Source organism: Stenella coeruleoalba (assembly GCF_951394435.1).
Source record: "Stenella coeruleoalba genome assembly, chromosome: 14".
Lineage (NCBI taxonomy): Eukaryota > Metazoa > Chordata > Mammalia > Artiodactyla > Delphinidae > Stenella > Stenella coeruleoalba.
Genome location: NC_137160.1, coordinates 17,050,568 through 17,067,954, shown reverse-complemented (window position 1 = coordinate 17,067,954; position 17,387 = coordinate 17,050,568). Strand labels below are relative to the sequence as shown.

General features: G+C 42.6%; 1 protein-coding gene across 2 annotated transcripts in view; it reads right to left on the bottom strand.

The window, feature by feature from the left end:
* ATP8B1 (ATPase phospholipid transporting 8B1) overlaps positions 1–17,387 on the bottom strand; it is a gene marked incomplete at its 3' end in the record, with an annotated part of 110,867 nt that overhangs the window by 21,680 nt on the left and 71,800 nt on the right. The window contains exons 5-15 of one of the 2 annotated variants that reach the window (XM_079942746.1): positions 16,255–16,353; positions 16,080–16,141; positions 13,093–13,165; positions 12,908–12,978; positions 11,200–11,282; positions 10,921–11,079; positions 10,663–10,751; positions 8,392–8,582; positions 5,587–5,795; positions 4,088–4,131; positions 3,285–3,441 (exon numbers count right to left, since the gene is read on the bottom strand). In XM_079942746.1, the coding sequence (XP_079798872.1) occupies positions 3,285–3,441; positions 4,088–4,131; positions 5,587–5,795; positions 8,392–8,582; positions 10,663–10,751; positions 10,921–11,079; positions 11,200–11,282; positions 12,908–12,978; positions 13,093–13,165; positions 16,080–16,141; positions 16,255–16,353 (1,237 nt within the window). The remainder of the gene's footprint in view (positions 1–3,284; positions 3,442–4,087; positions 4,132–5,586; positions 5,796–8,391; positions 8,583–10,662; positions 10,752–10,920; positions 11,080–11,199; positions 11,283–12,907; positions 12,979–13,092; positions 13,166–16,079; positions 16,142–16,254; positions 16,354–17,387) is intronic. The other variant, XM_079942747.1, reaches the window with a different exon arrangement.

Below are 17,387 nucleotides of genomic sequence, written 5' to 3'. Positions count from 1 at the left end.
ATTCCATAGCTTCCTCTGGCTGATAATCCTCTAGTCACCAGTCTTGAAACAAGTTACGTCTCAGATTGACTATCCCCCCACCCCCGCCATTTGTTACTTTCTCATCCTTCCCAAAGACTCCACGCTAATCCAGGTCCTCAGTTTCCTCACCCATCTCGTGTGTCCTGGCTCCAAACTCCTAAAACTCAGCTCTCTAATCATAATCTCATGGTTCATCCCAACTTAAAGGGCTTCAGGCAAAAAAATTGCCTCCAAGCCTTTCGAACTCTTCTCTCCCATGGCCTCTGCAGGAGGCAGGAGGCTACATGGCCCCAAGGTGTGTCTCCCCACCCTGTGTACACATACACTTTCTCCCAGTGACTCAAGCAAACTCTAACCAAGGTACTGCTGGGAAGGGATTTCATTGATATAATTCAGGTCCAGATCGGGGTTGACCTTGAGATAAGGAGATTATCTAGGTGTTCCCAACCTAACTGGGTCAGTCCTCAAAAGGGACGGGGCTCTTCCTGGAGAGAGAGATTTGAAGCATGAAAGGGGTTTGATGGAAGGGAGATTCTCCGTTGCTGGTTTGAAGACAGGGGGAACCATGTGGCAAGGAAGGAGGGAGGCCCTGGGAGCAGAAAGCAGCCCCAGCTGACAGCCAGCAAGGAAATGGAGACCTCAGTCCTACACCCACAGAGAACTGAATCCTGCTCTCAGCTTGCAAGAGGATGCTGATCTCCAGTTGACAACGTGGCCTGACCTTGATTCTAGGGAGATTCTTAGCAGAGAACCCAGTCACGCTGTGTGCCCAGACTTCTGACCTAAAGAACTGTGAGCTGATGAATGGGTGATTTAAGCCACTGACTTGGGGTGATCCACTACAGAGCAACAGAAAACCAATGCAACTTCTCCACACTCAGCCTCCACGTGCCCTACATGTACTCAACACTTGGGCCACACAAACCTTCTGCTGAGCATACGTGACAAGATTCTCACCTCTCACTGTTGATGTTATGCATAATAAAAGATGAGCCAATCTCTACTCTTCTTGTAAAAGAGGGAAAATGAGAGTGCAAGAGCAGAGGCACACCAGCATGGTGGAGTGGAAGGACTCAGCTAAAATGAGTCCTAACATGCTGTCTGAGATCAGGTAGGTCTTGGGGCTTCTGGTCTGAATTTCCTCATCTATAACATTTGGAGGAGTTACTCCCAAGGTCCCTTCCAATGGACCCTTTCAAGGTGCTTTTATGTATCAAAGCCAAAATCATTTTTTCTTTTACCTCCAATAGCTTCTACACATTTCGTTTTTATGTCTATTTCTCCTCTGGAGATTTCATCCACTACATGTGAAGCCTCAGCATCAGGAAACAGAAAAGGACATTCATTTGTACACTGGGCTGATTAAAGTGGAGAATGCATATGACAAAAGGGCACCTTTTGCTCTCTCCAGAATGCACATGTGTATCTATATAATGTATCATTGTGTCCATAGGTGACAAGATACCTAGCTTTCATTAATACTCGACAAATTTGCTCTAACAAAGCTAGCACAAGCTGCATTTAAGAATGCTGCAGACTTGGAAACAACCTTAATGTCCATCGACAGATGAATAGAAGATGTGGTATAGATACACAATGGAATATTACTCAGCCATAAAAAAACAATGAAATAATGCCATTTGCAGCAACATGGATGGACCCAGAGATTGTCATACTGAGTGAAGTCAGAAAGAGAAAGACAAATACCGTATGATATCACTTATCTGTGGAATCTAAAATAGGACACAAATGAACTTAAACAGAAACTGACCCACAAACAGAGAGAACAGACTTGTGGTTGCCGAGGGAGAGGGAGGGTGGGGGAGGAATGCAGTGGGAGTTTGGGATTAGCAGATGCAAACTACTGTATAGAATGGATAAACAACAAGGTCCTACTGTATAGCATAGGAAACTGTATTTAATATCCTATGATAAACCATAATGGAAAATAATACAAAAAAGAATGTACCTACATGTATAACTGAATCACTTTGCTGTACAGCAGAAATTAACACAACACTGTGAATCAACTATACTTCAATTTTTTTAAAAAAGGTTAATTTAAAAAAAATAGAATTCTTCAGAGGAATCTACAAGTCAGCTTGCTTGTTCCCATGCAAATACACATGAATTATGTTCCTTCAAAAGAAAAAGGCACCTTCAGGAGGCCTAGGCTTTTGGCTGCTACTACTTCAAACCCCAAACATATCTGAATGTAAAAAATAAGTTCTCTCTGAAATTATTTTGTAGTAAAGACTGTCCAAGTTTAAAGTCCCCTTATCATCCAGATAAGGTGTGACTCTTCATAAATATTAAGTATTCAGATAGTGAGAAGATTTTGATTCTTCTGTTAGAATGCAAGAGTCAATCATTTTTCTTCCTGATAAGATTTCAATTCCAAAGTGATAAACACATCTGGCGCTAGAACTGTGAAGGAGATGTATATTTCCGGAGGCCAGGAGCCTGTTTCATGCGTTGCTGCCTCGTATACCATCTAGTGGAAGGGGCCCACAGACAGTCGTCGTTTGGGTGGAGATTCGACAAACTTGTCACGCACACAACTCTTTTTTTATTTTTCCTTTGGACAGTAATATTTGTTATTATAGGAAATATGTATACACCTTGTTATATTTGTACTTTGAATTAATTTAGTGATGATTTGCAATATGCTATGTGGATTCAGACTGCAATCATTTGAAACTTGACATGATAGATACCATCGTAATTCATATGCTCCTGTGATTCTAAAGTTTAAATCTCACCAGGTTGAGATGGGAATTTTCAGAAGTCATTTACTTTGAGGGTATTTGGGTTCTCTGAAATATGTGACAGGATCCCTGGGAGAAGGACTTTAAGACAGTTGCACTGCTATCCATTCACTTCTTTTCCCCAGAGGGGGTTAAAAAAAAAAAAAGGACTCAGGCGACCTGGTCTAACTGTTTTGTCAGCTGGCCCTCTGGGTAAACAGACCAATCATATTTTTTAGGAAGAAGAAAGCTTATATCAGAAATGCCTTTTGCAGGATATCTCTGGCAAAGAATTACCTATGGGAAATAGAACCCAGGATCTAGAAGGCAAGGCTCCCTGGAGTATGCCATGTAAGCCATGCACTTCTCTGGGGTATAAAATATCATAATTGAAACCTAACTGAAACACCTCTAGTTCATACAACTCTTTATATGTGCATTCGAGTCCCAAGCACGAGTTCCCCGTAAACTAAAAAAACTGGTCCCCAGTGTCCGAGATGCGAGAGCCACACTCACCATCGAGCCTGTCCACCATGACCGTGTGGCACACCGCCAGCAGGAAGAAGAACTGTCGCACTTCCGGCTCCTTCCCCGACTGGATTTGCTCGACGAGATAATGGTCATAAAATACAAGCTTCCCATCGGAATACGTATTCCAGCTAAAATCCACTGGCTGAAAGAAGCAGAGGAGGAAAAGTCAGTGTGATTTAAAAAAAACAACTTGGGCTTCACAAATGACAGGAACTTTTCTCTGAAGCCGTGTCTTCATGCAAGCATCACCTTAGGATTTTAACACGTTCTGAAGTGTCAAGAGGCTCACATCTGTCTTAACACAGCCTGTTGTGAGTTGAATTGTGTCCACTCAAAAAGATATGTTGTCCTAACCCCTGGTACCTGGGAATAGGACCTTCTTTGGATATAAGGTCTTGGTCGAGGTAATCAAAATTAGGGTATACTGGATTGGGGGGGCCCTAATCCAATGACTGGTATCTTTATAAAAGGAGAGAAATCTGGACACAGACACACAGGCAGAAGGCCATGTGACGACACAGGCAGACTTCTGAGTGCTGAGTCCACAAGCCAAGGAATGTCAAGGACTGCAGGCAACCACCAGAACCTAGGAAAAGGCAAGCAAGGATTCTGCCCTAGAGCCTCCAGAGGGAGCGTGGCCCTGCTGACACCTTAATTTCAAACTTTTAGCCTCCAGAGCTGTGAGGGAATACATTATTGTTGCTCTAAGCCACCCATTTTATGGTGGTTTGTTACAGCCCAGGAAACTCATACACAACCCAAGAGATTTCCTAAGTGAAAGGACTCACCTCTATTTTGCTATGACTGTTCTGAGAAGCATCCCGATGGTCTCCTGTGAACAAACAGGACAAAACAAATTGAGTCAACGGGTCTCAAAGCCTGTTTCTGGACAGCCCTCGAGTTAAGAATGGTTTTTCAAGAGTTTTAAAAAACAAACAAAGCATAACAAAGAAGATATTTGATACCGACCATATGTGGCCGGCAAAGGCTAAAATATTTCCTATCTGGCTCTTTACAGAAAAAGTGTGCTGGTTTCTGGTCTAGAGGTTCAAATACTGGCAAATTGTGTCCGTCTACACTGCCATATCCTCTTGGGCCAGAATCACGTCCTATGAAGTGCTTTACTGCCGCCCTCCCCCAGCTCAGAAGGAACCACCACCCACGGAGAGGAGAACCCCTTCCTCAAGCCCTCAGCATCCCACCTTCCTCACTGATGTTCTGGGAAAGTACCATACACAGCACAAAGTTTCCTCCAAGTGGAAAGCATGTGATGTTATGCTTACAGCTTTTAAAAGAATTATATCGTGTTTCTTTAAAAGTTAGAGCACCCTATTTGAATACAGCATTAGCCTTGAATCTATAGCACATTTCAGAATATCAAATGGAAATCAATTTTTAAAATATAATTGTAGTGAAATACACGTTAATATACAATTTACCATCTCAACTATTTTTTTTTTATTTGGTGGTACGCGGGCCTCTCACTGCTGTGGCCTCTCCTGTTGCGGAGCACAGGCTCCGGACGCGCAGGCTCAGCGGCCATGGCTCACGGGCCCAGCCGCTCCGCGGCATGTGGGATCCTCCCAGACCGGGGCACAAACCCACGTCCCCTGCATAGGCAGGCGGACTCTCAGCCACTGCACCACCAGGGAAGCCCCATCTCAACTATTTTTGAGTGAACAGTTCAGCCGCACTAAGTCCAATCACACAGCTGTGCAGCCATCAACACCATCCATGTCCACAGCTCTTTCGTCTGGTAAAATTGAAACTCTGTGCTCATTACACACTAACTCCTCAGCCCCTGGCAACCACCATTCTACTCTCTGTCTCTATGAATCTGACTCCTCCACGTACCTCAAATAAGTGGAATCATACAATATGTGTCCTTCCGTGCCTGGCTTATTTCACTTAGCAGAATGACCTCAAGCTTCATCCGTGTCGTAGCAAGTTTCAGAATCGCCTTCATTTTTAAGGCTGAAGAAAATCCCATTGTGTGTATATACCACATTTTCCTTACCCATTCATCCACTGATGGACACTCAGGTTCCTTCTAAACCTTCACCACTGTGAATAATGCTGCTACGAACATGGGTGTGCACATATTGCTCGAGTTCCTGCTTTCCGTTCATTTGGGGTGTGCACCCAGGAGCAGAATTGCTGGGTCACATGACAAGTTACATTTTTGCGGAATGTGTACCTATTTCTGACTCCTGACCTCCCCGAGCCACTCTGGGAAGGCAGCCTCTGGTCACACATGCCCAGGGACTGAGTCACAGCTTCCACTCACCGTAAATTTGCCCGTTGATGCAGCATTTTTTAAAGGTCATGATGTTCTGTGTGAGCGTCCCTGTCTTGTCAGAGAAGATGTAATGGATCTGCCCGAGCTGCTCATTCAGCGTGGTGGTTCTTGCCTTCGCGGGCGTGTCTTTCTCAGGATAGTACATCTGCAGGTCCCAGTTGATGAAGTAACTCTGTCCAAGACGAATCACTTCCACGCTAGGAAGACAAAAGATTACTTTTGATCGAGCTCTCAGATATGAGTGGCAGGCAGTGGATCTTGTCCTAACTTTGCGCCAGGAGCGAGCTGCTTATCTATTGATACAAAGAGACAAGCCCTGCGGTGACCCATGTGCCCAGTCTCTGGGTTCTCCTGACCAAACACATCTTTCTCCAGCTGCAGGGTCAAAGTGTCCTCTCATTGTGATTTCCTACTCACTCCTGAGCACATCTGGCCACGGCACCCCACATTCAGAACACGCCACCCACACGGGTGACATGGTAACACTGCAGGGGGCACCCTAGGATGTGACAGCTTCTACTCTTTTCTCTCATTCCCCATCGCACTCAGAGACAACTGGAAAGGCATGTTCACCTTTGCCCTCAACTGGAGGACAAAGGGAGTGAGGGTCCACTAGGTTATACACCCGTGTGTACTCTCAAGTGGGACAAAGGGCTTTTGGCAAATAACCCCTAAAGCATGGTTTTTTCCTAAATTGTTTTTTTAACCATTTTTTACTTGAAGTATATTGTGTTAGTTTCAGGTATACAGCAAAGTGATTCAGTGATATATATATATTTTTTGAGGAATGTGTACCTATATTTACATATTCTTTTTCAGATTCTTTTCCACTATAGGTTATTACAAGATACTGAATATAGTTCCCTGTGCTAAACAGTAGGTCCTTGTCATTTATCCATTTTGTATACAGTCCTAAATTCTTATAAGGTTACAGAATGTCCAAAATACGATATTCTAAAAGGATAATTTCCATTTAAAAACTATAACTGATTAAATCTATCTCAACTATGTAAGAAAGGTGCTTACACATCCGGCAACTGTTCAGTGGGCAAAGAATGTGTCTATAATAAGCTAAACAAATGGAAAAATAACTCCCTCCTTCTCTCCTCCCTTCTGTATTTCCTGAGTGCCTATTGTGTACCAGACACCATCCTAGGTACAGGGGACACATCAGTAAACAAAAGAGACAAAAACCCTGCTCTCAAGGAGGTTACCTTCTAATGGAGATGGACAAATAAATAAACTGGTAAACACACAGTATATCAGGTGATGAAAATTCTCTGCAGAAAATCAAAGCAGGGTGAGGGGAGCTGGAGACCGACAGGCAGAGGAAGTGATGTTTAAGAAAGAGAGGGTCAGGAAAAGCCAGGGGGATAAGGTGACTTTTGAGCAGAGATCTGAAGGAAATGAAAGAGCAACCATGTAGATATGGAGGGGAAAAGCATGTTACAGGTGGAGGTCAGAGCAGGCGCAAAGGCCCTGTGGCAGGCACTGGTACGACTGAGGAATTCAAGGAGGCTAGAGATGAGGGAGTCCAGGGAGTGGGTAGAGATGCTGGAGGTTATGGTTGGGTGTGGAGGGCAGAGCAGCAGATCACATGGGCCTTGTGGGTACAGTGTGGCTTCAGTGAGTCTTTTCTGAATGAATAGACTGTAGGGTTAAAAACAAAGCAGAGATACTATCTGAAATGACCTGATCGATTTATAGTTTGAAAGGACCTTTACTTCCAAGAGAAACAAAGAAAATCATATTAGTCACATGATGTGGCTTTTTAAACCTAAAACTACATATACGGTTTATTTCATAACATACATTTATAGATAGAGACAAAATCATCTGTATAATAGTTCCCCTAACAAAGGTAAAACTCATCTCAGTTTTTTTTTTTTTAAATAACTGCAAACACATGGCTCCCCAGGGCTTTACTTCATGTTAAAAGAACAATAGTAACTACCTGTAATAAAATTAAAAATAAAACAAATGCACATGTAATAAAATTAAAATAAAATAAATGCTTCTAATTACAGGTGTGCATGTGGCCCTATATGCCTCTGGGCTATTACTTCTCGGAACTAAGAGAAGCTCTGAATGCTGGGAATATCTCAAGGCACCATTTCTCTCCCAACGGTCTGAAGTTCAATTGACCAGGGATAGTGAACTTTGATATTAAAAAACGAAAAAGTAAAAAAGTCCGAAATATCACAAAACAAGGTGATGACCATTTGTCAGAGATACGATCCTGACTCTTATCGCGGTTGAGGTTGAGATGAGAAACACAGAACATTTTGAGAGGTTGACGGTGGGCAGGGAGAGTGGTATTCCCATTAGAAGGCAGCATCCAGGAAACCCAGTGAGTTTTCCAAGCAATAGGTATAGCAGGTGGTAATAAAGAAGACACAGAAAAGAGGTTAGGAAGGCTCCTGAAAAGGAAAACAACCAAGTTATTCCACGACGTTGTAAATCTTCACACAGCTCTTTCTGGTGCTTGGGCTTTGGAGCCCACCAAGAAGGAACCTTGCCAAGCAAGTGACTAAGGAGTAGAGTTTGATCTCTGAATCTGGTAGCCGTATCTGTCAAGAGGTCGAGATAAAAGATGCTGTGTCTGGCACAGAGCAGACACACCAACGTTAATTTCCTTTCCCCGTATCACCCTCAAATCTGAAATGAAAGCTATTTTCTTACTTGTTCCTTATGACCTTTGAAACAAGAATTGCTAGAGCTGAAGGTGTTAAGTTGGGAAGATGTACTGTGTTCTTCCATTAAAGCAAAAGGCCAAAGAGAAGACAGCCTTACCTGACGTAGAGAGAGATGGGCACCAGGGTATTCAGAACAATGATGTAGCCCCAGAAATTTAGGAATCCACGGTAGGAGGGTGTGGTGTCTTCTCCATCATAGAGGTACCAAGAATAATTGCCAACTTGAGCTTCCCAGTAAGCATGGCCGATGGCAAGACCCGCAGAAAGCAAGATAAGAACAACAAAGATCTAAAAGACATTCAACAGTTAAGTTTATTCGAAAGATGCATTATCGACCCCACGCATTTTATAGATGCTAGTTTATCTTATCGATACTTTCCTTATGTATGGTAATTTAGTAGTGTGTAAAAACAACACACTTAAAATAGAAACGGTGTCATAAGAATGCTTTGAAAGTCTATTTATTTCCATGGTTGATTGATTTATCCTACAGACCACATATAAGGTGAGGTTTTGTTCCCAAAATTATCTTTCAGAAGACAAGGTGGTATCTTACATTCAAATCTTTAAATATTCTCATATTATTGGACATCCTCTCAATTACTTTTCCTTTGAACAATAGCACGCTGTTTGGGAAAGACACCTTACCTTAGCGTGAAACAATTTCAAAGAATGCTAAATTGGGATACGTATAGAAAATGTTGGAAGGAAATGATTTTTTTTAAAGAAGAAGGCAAGAAAATTTTACCCAGATTTGGGTAATTATTCCTGAAGGTTTAATGATCACTTAACATTTACGATCCTTTAAGAAGTCATATAGTAAGTATTCTGTTGTGGAAATTGAGCATATACTTAAGGGATGAATAAAAAAGTCAACAGCCCTAGTGCTAGTTGGTTATTTGCGGGTAAGAATAAAATTTCCAGGGGCAAATTTAATTTTCTGGACACAGATTCCGAAAGTGCTCTATTTCAAAAGAACTTGGCACAGAGGAGAGATGATGAGCACCTCGTGAAGGCTCACACCATAACCAAGACAATGACATGGAAGATGCATCAGAAAAGTTCAAATGAAGTTTTCATGAAATGCGAGAGCAGGGAAAAACGAATTGTCCTTAAATTAATATATTACTTCTGTGTAATTTTGAATATGTATATGCAATTGAAGTACTATAAGTATTATAAGTCTCTAAAAGTTTACGTATTCAAATTAAACTAGATCAGATTGATCAAAATGGTGGACTAGAAGGACCTGGAATTCACCTCCCCTGTGAACACACCAAACTAAACTAAATACCTGAAAAAACTTCTCATTGGCAAACTGGAGGACTGCCTGATATTTAGGGCCACCCTACATGCAGAACAGTTAACATAGCAGTCCTGAGACTGCTATCCTTAGAAGGCCTGTTTGCAAGGTTGACTGTTGGCTGGCTTCTGAGAACTTAGATTTTGGAAGGGTTTCCTGATTCCTTATTTCTTATTCTCTGACAAGAATGGCTCACTGTGTCTAACTATTTGTGTAAAACAATATGTTTTATGCTGAATACCCACATTCCTTTAGGGAGTCTGAAATTTTGGTACATGCCAGGCAGATAAGTGCCTACACGACCAGACCCCAATAAAACCCAGGCACTGAGTCTCTAATGAGCTTCTCTGGTATAACCAACATTTCACATGGGCTGACACAAGTTGTCACTGGGGAGGATTAAGTGTGTCTGGTGTGTATGACCCCACTGGGTGTGTATGACCCCACTGGGAGAGGACTCTTGGAAGCTTGCGCCTGGTTTCCTCTGAACTTTTCCCCTGAGCCTTCTCCCTTTGCTGATCTTACTTTGTAATAAGCAAGAATTATCATAATAAATTCTAACTATAAGGACAACTATACACTGAATTCTATAAGTCCTCCTAGTGAATCATCAAAACTGGGGGTGGTCTTGGGACCCTTGAGAGAACTTATACCTAAATTTGCCTTATATTTGGACTCATACAGTACATGTTGGGGGGCAAAAAAAAAAAGGTTGGCTTTTAAGAGAACTATCCCTATGGGAAACTAACAGCAGTAAAATCAACCCTACATTGACTTTAGGAGTCCAGTCCCACTAACTTATCTAAGGCTCCCTGGTTTCCCAACTGATCACTTCACTCATCAACTCAGGATACCCAACAACTGAAATTTACATTCCCAGGGAGATTCTCCAATTAGAAATGTAGCATTTCTGAGAAAAGGTGAGGGAACCTCCTCTCCCACCCACCCCCTCCCAACTCTGGTGCACCTTGTGAACTTTCCTACTTGGCCTACAGAGATAAGACTTCTCTGCGTCAACAAATCTAGACCAAAAGACAGCAATCTACCAAAACAGAAAATAAATACCGTATACACCATGTAGTTCATCAAGTAATCAATTTTAGTTCTTTTAAATCTGGTTTTCCCACTATTCTTCATTATTTTAGTGTCAGCACCTAAAAATGGAAAATTCAATATGATCAACAATGGGGAAAATCAATTCACTGGCATGTCAATAAAATGACTCTTTCTTTGGTTTCAACGGAGAAAGGACATAAAATCAATTTCCTCCTTTAAATTTTTAATGAGCCTACAGATCAATTTCCCAAGAGACTCAGAAAGTACCTGCAAAAATGACCAATCCATGGCAGAAATCAGTGTTCCTGATTACACAGCCGCGTAACAAAATTTTATCAGCATCCAAAGGAAAACTTGTATTTCTCCAAAACAGTGTTCCTGTAAACTTATCTAGTCGGTTATTCGGTTCCTCACATTCAATAAAACCTTTTAAAGGAGATATGATCTACATAAGTGCTCACATATGAAAGATTTTCTGGTTTTAATTAATACGGACTGAATCAAGCAATGAAAATTTGAAACAAAGGAAGACATGTTTGCACAAACCATCAAATGTTGCCAATGAATTTTCTTTCTGGAGATGCTGGTGTGTGATTTCAAGTGCCATTTTGAACTTTAAATTGGTTTCTCTAAAGGAAGAGGAAAAAAAAATTAAATGAACAAATGTCAGAGTTTGAACAGGAAGTTAAAGAAAATTGTACAAAGTAACATTAGGCATACCTGGAAGTGAAAGGTAAATAATTAGTTTTTTTCTATTTTCAAACTCTCTGTTCACTTTGGAACTTCAGGTTTGGATGAAGTTATCCCCTGAACTAGATAAAAATCCCTGACCTGGGAAATCTTGGCCCCCTTTGCTGTTTGTTACAGTGAGGCAATCTGGGTAGGACAGAGGTACCCAGAAGCTTCCTTTCCCACTTCTTACTCACTTAATTCTTACCACCAACCTGAACTATCAAACTGCTGTTTAAAAACTCAGCTTCTAATACTTAATCACACTAAGATAATTCTACAAAACACATTTGTGTTTGAAAGGGTCAAGACTCTATCAATTTAATATTTTCTAGAGTGATAACTGGATCCTATGTCTTTGAGAGTTTAATTCTATCTAAAAAAGGACATGGTCACCTTACCCCCAATACTTGGCATGTTCCCACCGCAGTGGAAGGCTAGGCACATGCAAGAGGACACGCAGGGCCAGGCTGCGCACACATGCTCTGGAAAGCAAGCCTTTCTTACTATGATGAATGACTTTTTTCAAGTTCCACAAATACTGACTGGGGATTTCCATGCTCTAAGAAGTAGACCAGTGGTTCTCAACCTTCCATTCTGTTTGCTCTGACAGAGCACGCTAGCATTTTATATCTTTGTAAAACTTTAGAATCTCTCACTCACGGGAATAAGAGCTGTTGTACAGTTAAGGTTGAACAATCAACAGACTGATGTATAGAGCAAAGAAAGCCCTCGTTTTTACTCAGATGATCTCAGCTCTCCATAACGAAGCTTACACACATCTAGGGTGTGGGGAAAGGGGTTTATGCCAGATGGAAAGCACAGGCACTGGCCTTGAGAGCGAGCACAGGGGAGTAGCACTCCAACTCTGTGTGACCTCGGGCAGGCGGCCTCCCCTCCAGTGCCTCAGTTTCTTCATGGGTAACTTCGAGGTAATAATAATATTGCCTCATAGGGTTGTTGAAAAGATTAAATGAGCTACTACGCAAAACTAATGCAATCTAGTCGGCACTCCATAAATATACTGAAAACTGGTCAAAATGGTCAAAAATGGAAGTTTATCTTTTCAAGTGGTAGCATAATAACCAAAACCTACAAAGGGGGAAAATAGTCCACTGGCAAAGACTTTAAAAATCTATTCTTTTTATCCGAAACAGATACTAATAGCCATTCATCTGTGTCTGAGCACTGATCAGCAGCTTACAAAGGGCTCAGGCATACATTGTGTCATCAAACCTTCTACTTTCCCTGAAAATGGGCTTTCAGATGTGGCGATGGAATAGGCAAAGAGAAGTTGGTATACTAGGGAGTCAGACCACTGTTGTCTTACTGTTGGTCCTTCTAGGTACTAACGAGGCAAAGACAAAGAGAGGCTGGTCTCCTACAGAGGTTGCTGGGCAGCCAGCAGGGGGTAGAGGTAAGGCCAGACCTCAGGGCTTCTCATCCAAGTGCACAGCTTTCAATGTAACAAAGGTTAGCCTTCCAAAGGTTAGCTTTCCAACAGGCCCAGCTAAGACCCACTCACCCATCCAGTTCAGCCGTTTCCACGTAGCAGAGGCTGTTAGGTTCAGAGCTGGACAGCAGCAGGATGTCAGCCTGTTTGAAACAAAACACACCAATAACACAGAGAGACCCCGACCCCCCAGGCAAAACTGAGCACCAGGTCAGATGTGAGGGCAAGGAATGAGACAGCAGAGCTTGTCCACTTACTGGGATGAAATCATTTTTTTTCAGACGAATGACATCTCCAACTTGAATCTCTTTCCACTTGGCAATTTTGAACCTAAATATTAAAAAAAAAAAAATGATAGTTTAGTGGCTTTTTAAAGTTACTGGCAAGGGATTTGGAATTATTCTGTCTGGAAGCCAAAGATTCTGGGAAAACATATACATCACAGGGAAAAGGAGTGCCAGAAGTTCAGCCATCTGATGATTAAGGGGTCACAGGACCGTCATCTCCTCTGAAGGAAGGAACAATGGCGGTGCTGACTTTGATGTGTCCTTTCCGTTCTATGTTGTATAACTGAGGTCAATGGGGGCTCCTTAAATGTGTGGGAAGGAGACACATGCCACCCCTCTGTTTCTGCTCATGTCCTGTACTCCCAGCCCTTCTCCTTCCTTTCCTCTCAGTTATCCATCACCTGCTGGTCCCAGGACAGGGATGCACTATGGCTCCCACATGGGCCACCTGGAATCATCCTGGAGCTCTAGTGCTGGCCTCCTCTCTACTGTTTAAAGTTATCTTTTTGATGAGTGTGTACCACTTTCCTAATGAATTTCCTAAGGATATTGATAAAATAAAAAGATTGCTTCCTTCAGTATTCAATTCTACTGGAAACACCCATTTAAATGTTTAACAAGTCAACATTTTTTAAAAGTTTTAAAAATATAGTATAGGCAGACCTTGGAGACACTGCAGGTTCAGTTCCAGACCACCACAACAAAGCAAATATTGCAATAAAGCGAGTCATATGAAATTTTTGGTTTCCAGTGCATATAAGTGTTATGTTTACACTATACTGTAGTCTATTAGGTGTGCAATAGCATTATATCTAAAAAAAATGTACATACATTCTTTAAAAATACTCTATTGCTAAAAAACTCTGTCATCTGAGCCTTTAGTGAGTTGCAATCTTTTTGCAAAAGCAACATCAAAGATCACTGATCACAGATCACCATAACAAAAAAAATAATAATGATTAAGTTTGAAATATTTCAAGAATTACCAAAATGTGACAGAGACACGAAATGAGCAAATGCTGTTGGAAATACGGCAGCTTGCTTGACGCAGGGTTGCCACAAACCTTCAATTTGTTAAAAAAATGCAGTATTTGTGAAGCGCAATAATGCAAAATGCAATAAAGTAAGGTCTGCCTGTTGTCTGTTTTAAAGGTTTTCATTATAGAAAAGATATCCCTAACAGATATTATGAACCTACCACAACTAATATCCTTAATTGTTTTGGAGACAGAAATCCAATTACTATGTTGGTCCTCCCGTTAATTTATGGATAAAAGAGACCTGGAGATTTAAGGTACATTTAAAATATACGCTTATACCTCAGTCTCCCCAGTTTTACAAGAATTTAATACACAATTTTTAATCTCAAGATTTTTCTTAACCTGGCTTATCTTTCACTAAGAGGAATGGTAGTTAGTTTATATTTTAATATTTCTGAAATGGTCAATTAGCAATTTGCGTGTGGGTCTCAATTATAAATGAATAAGTTAAGCACCTTCTTGCCACGGCTCTTCAGGGGTATTAGAAGCAATTCCGTTCGACTCTTCCACTGTGATGTCCAGTTTCCCCTTGGGAGACCCCTGTCACTTTGCCCCACGGATGCCCGAGTCCCCATACATGGGCTGTCGGGGCCACAGTCATGCCTATATGCAGTCCTAACCCCAGTTCAAGGCTACTCAGAGCTACTCTTTACCAGTGTAGTCGGCCGGGCTGTGGGCTACACGGGGGTCTGGCTATGAATCTCACCACCATCCACGACAGTGATTCTAAGTGACTTGAAAGGTAACCTTTGGAACAGAATCTATTTATTTGGAAGGGCAAAAAAGCATCTAAACATATTTATAGATTAAAATCGTCTATATTCAAAGTAGACACCACTGAAGTGTGGCTATAACTCGGGTTATTTTCCTCAGTGTTGACACACGAAACGTCTTTGAATTGGGGCTTAGTCGCTAATTTTAGCACTTGAATTTGTAGTTCTGCCTGGAAGCTCTTGCTCAGAAAACGACTCACCACTGGTCCCTGAGTTGGCACGTCAGTCACCACTGACTACATTACTTTAGCAAACACTGAGGAGCACGTTCTGTGCACTGGTTGCTCAGGCGGACACAAAAACAAATACCACCAGGTGCAGTCTCCCCGAGAAACTCAGAGTCCCAGAGAGATGAGACTTCCACACAAATAATTCTAATGAAATTCAGATCATAATAAGAAAGATGACTACAAAACGCTCTGAAAACACAGTGAGGGACTTCCCCGGTGGCGCAGTGGTTAAGAATCCGCCTGCCAATGCAGGGGACACAGGTTCGAGCCCTGGTCCGGGAAGATCCCACATGCTGCGGAGCAACTAAGCCCATGTGCCACAACTACTGAGCCTGCGCTCTAGAGCCCATGAGTAACAACTACTGAGCCCGCGTGCCACAACTATTGACCCCGCGTGCCACAACTACTGAAGCCCGCGCACCTAGAGCCCGTGCTCCGCAACAAAGACAAGCCAACGCAATGAGAAGCCTGTGCACCGCAACGAAGAGTAGCCCCCGCTCACCTCAACTAGAGAAAGCCCATGCGCAGCAACGAAATAAATAAATATCTAAATAAATAAATTTATTAAAAACAGTGAAGGAAGAAATCACTGTAGCTGGGGAGTCAGGAAGGGTGTCAGGTCATCTGGGCAAAGCCCTGGGCAGCATAAGTTTGGGAAGAGCAGAGATGAAGCGGCACACTCCAGGATGAGTGTAAACACAGGAGTGCCGAGGACACAGAGCCCCATCGGGCAACCGCCTGGAACCCAACTTGGGTATAGCTTTGTCTTAGGAAGTGAAGAGAGGCCTTTATAAGGAAAAGGTTCATGCACTGATAGACTTTCAAGTTCAAATAGTTATCTCTAAGGATGTTTCCAGATGTATTTGTACAACACATCCTTGGAAGAAAGTCACACATTGAGAAAAGCATGGTACCTGCCATCCTTAATGACTTCACACGTCCTATTGTTGATTTCGTTGTCCATTTTATGGCGAGCCTTGAGAGGAGGGATGGGAAAGGTTATTTTAATAATCTCAAAATGCCAAGTATTAATGCCACTTGAAAATACGCTTGCAGCAGTGAGGAGGAAGCTGTGGAAAAAATCCTTACCACATCGTCCACGAGGTCTTTGATGGCCGTGATGCCCAGCACCACCAGCAAGGGCACCAGGGTGGTATACCACGCCAGGGTCGTGATTTGAGGGATTGCCTGAAAGAGATAAAAAAGAAGGCGTACGTGTGTGCCCAGGAAGGCACAGCTAACCTACAGGCAACTGCTAACTCTACGCTTGTTGATTCTAAGGCTAATCTCCATTATCGTCCAGGTCTGCATCCTGCCAAGCAGGCATGAAAAGGTGCTGAAGCACCCAGCTAACCTTTCTCGTGCCTCTCTCTCTCTCTCTCTCTCTCTCTCTCTCTCTCTCTCTCTGTCTCTCTCTCACTTCTGGTCTCCTGGGACACAGCCCAGAGGACAGTGGCTCCTGGTCTCATTATGGCTTTCACTGGACACCAAGGAAGCTTGTAACATGATATCTAAGAGAGAAATGCTCCAAACCTTTTGTGAAGGTCATAATTAACTACAGGCAGGCACTGTAGGGTCCCAGGGAGAAGCAGTCCCTTAACTTTTAGGGACTGCATACAGCAGGCTCTACGCTGCTGGTTGTTCAGCAGTGGTCTCTGAGGGTCCCATGATGGAGGCAAAAACGGCAGTAGATAGTGGCTGGCTCTGGATTGGGTGGGGCATCTATGGGACCATTAGAAGAAAGTGCTTCCTTCATGGTCCTTGCTATCGGTCTAGCCAAGAAAGAGGGTGGCCTTGCAGGAAGCCTCGCATCCATCAAGATGGCCATCAAGTTGGAATAAAAGATTGGGAAGCAAGTAAAGACCTCTTGCAACCATCCTATTGATCGTCAGGCCATATCATGTAGTGGTTAAAATGACAAGCTTTGGAGTCAAACTCCTGGATCCAAGTCCTACCCAGCCTCGCCACGTAGGGTGATAGGACCTGAAGCAAGTTCCTCTACCTCACCAGCCTTCAGTTCTTCTCTGCAAATTGAAGGTTATGATAGTACTTAACGAGCACAAGAATTAAGTGAAGTAACAGTGCGAGGAAAGGGCTGTCTAGGGCTATTACTAGTTCCCTAATCTGGATCACCGTACCTTCAGAAAAGATAATTAGGGGATGGTTAGAAGAGAGAAAGCTCATTTCCCACATTATTGTCAATAGGCGGAACTCCCCTTTTC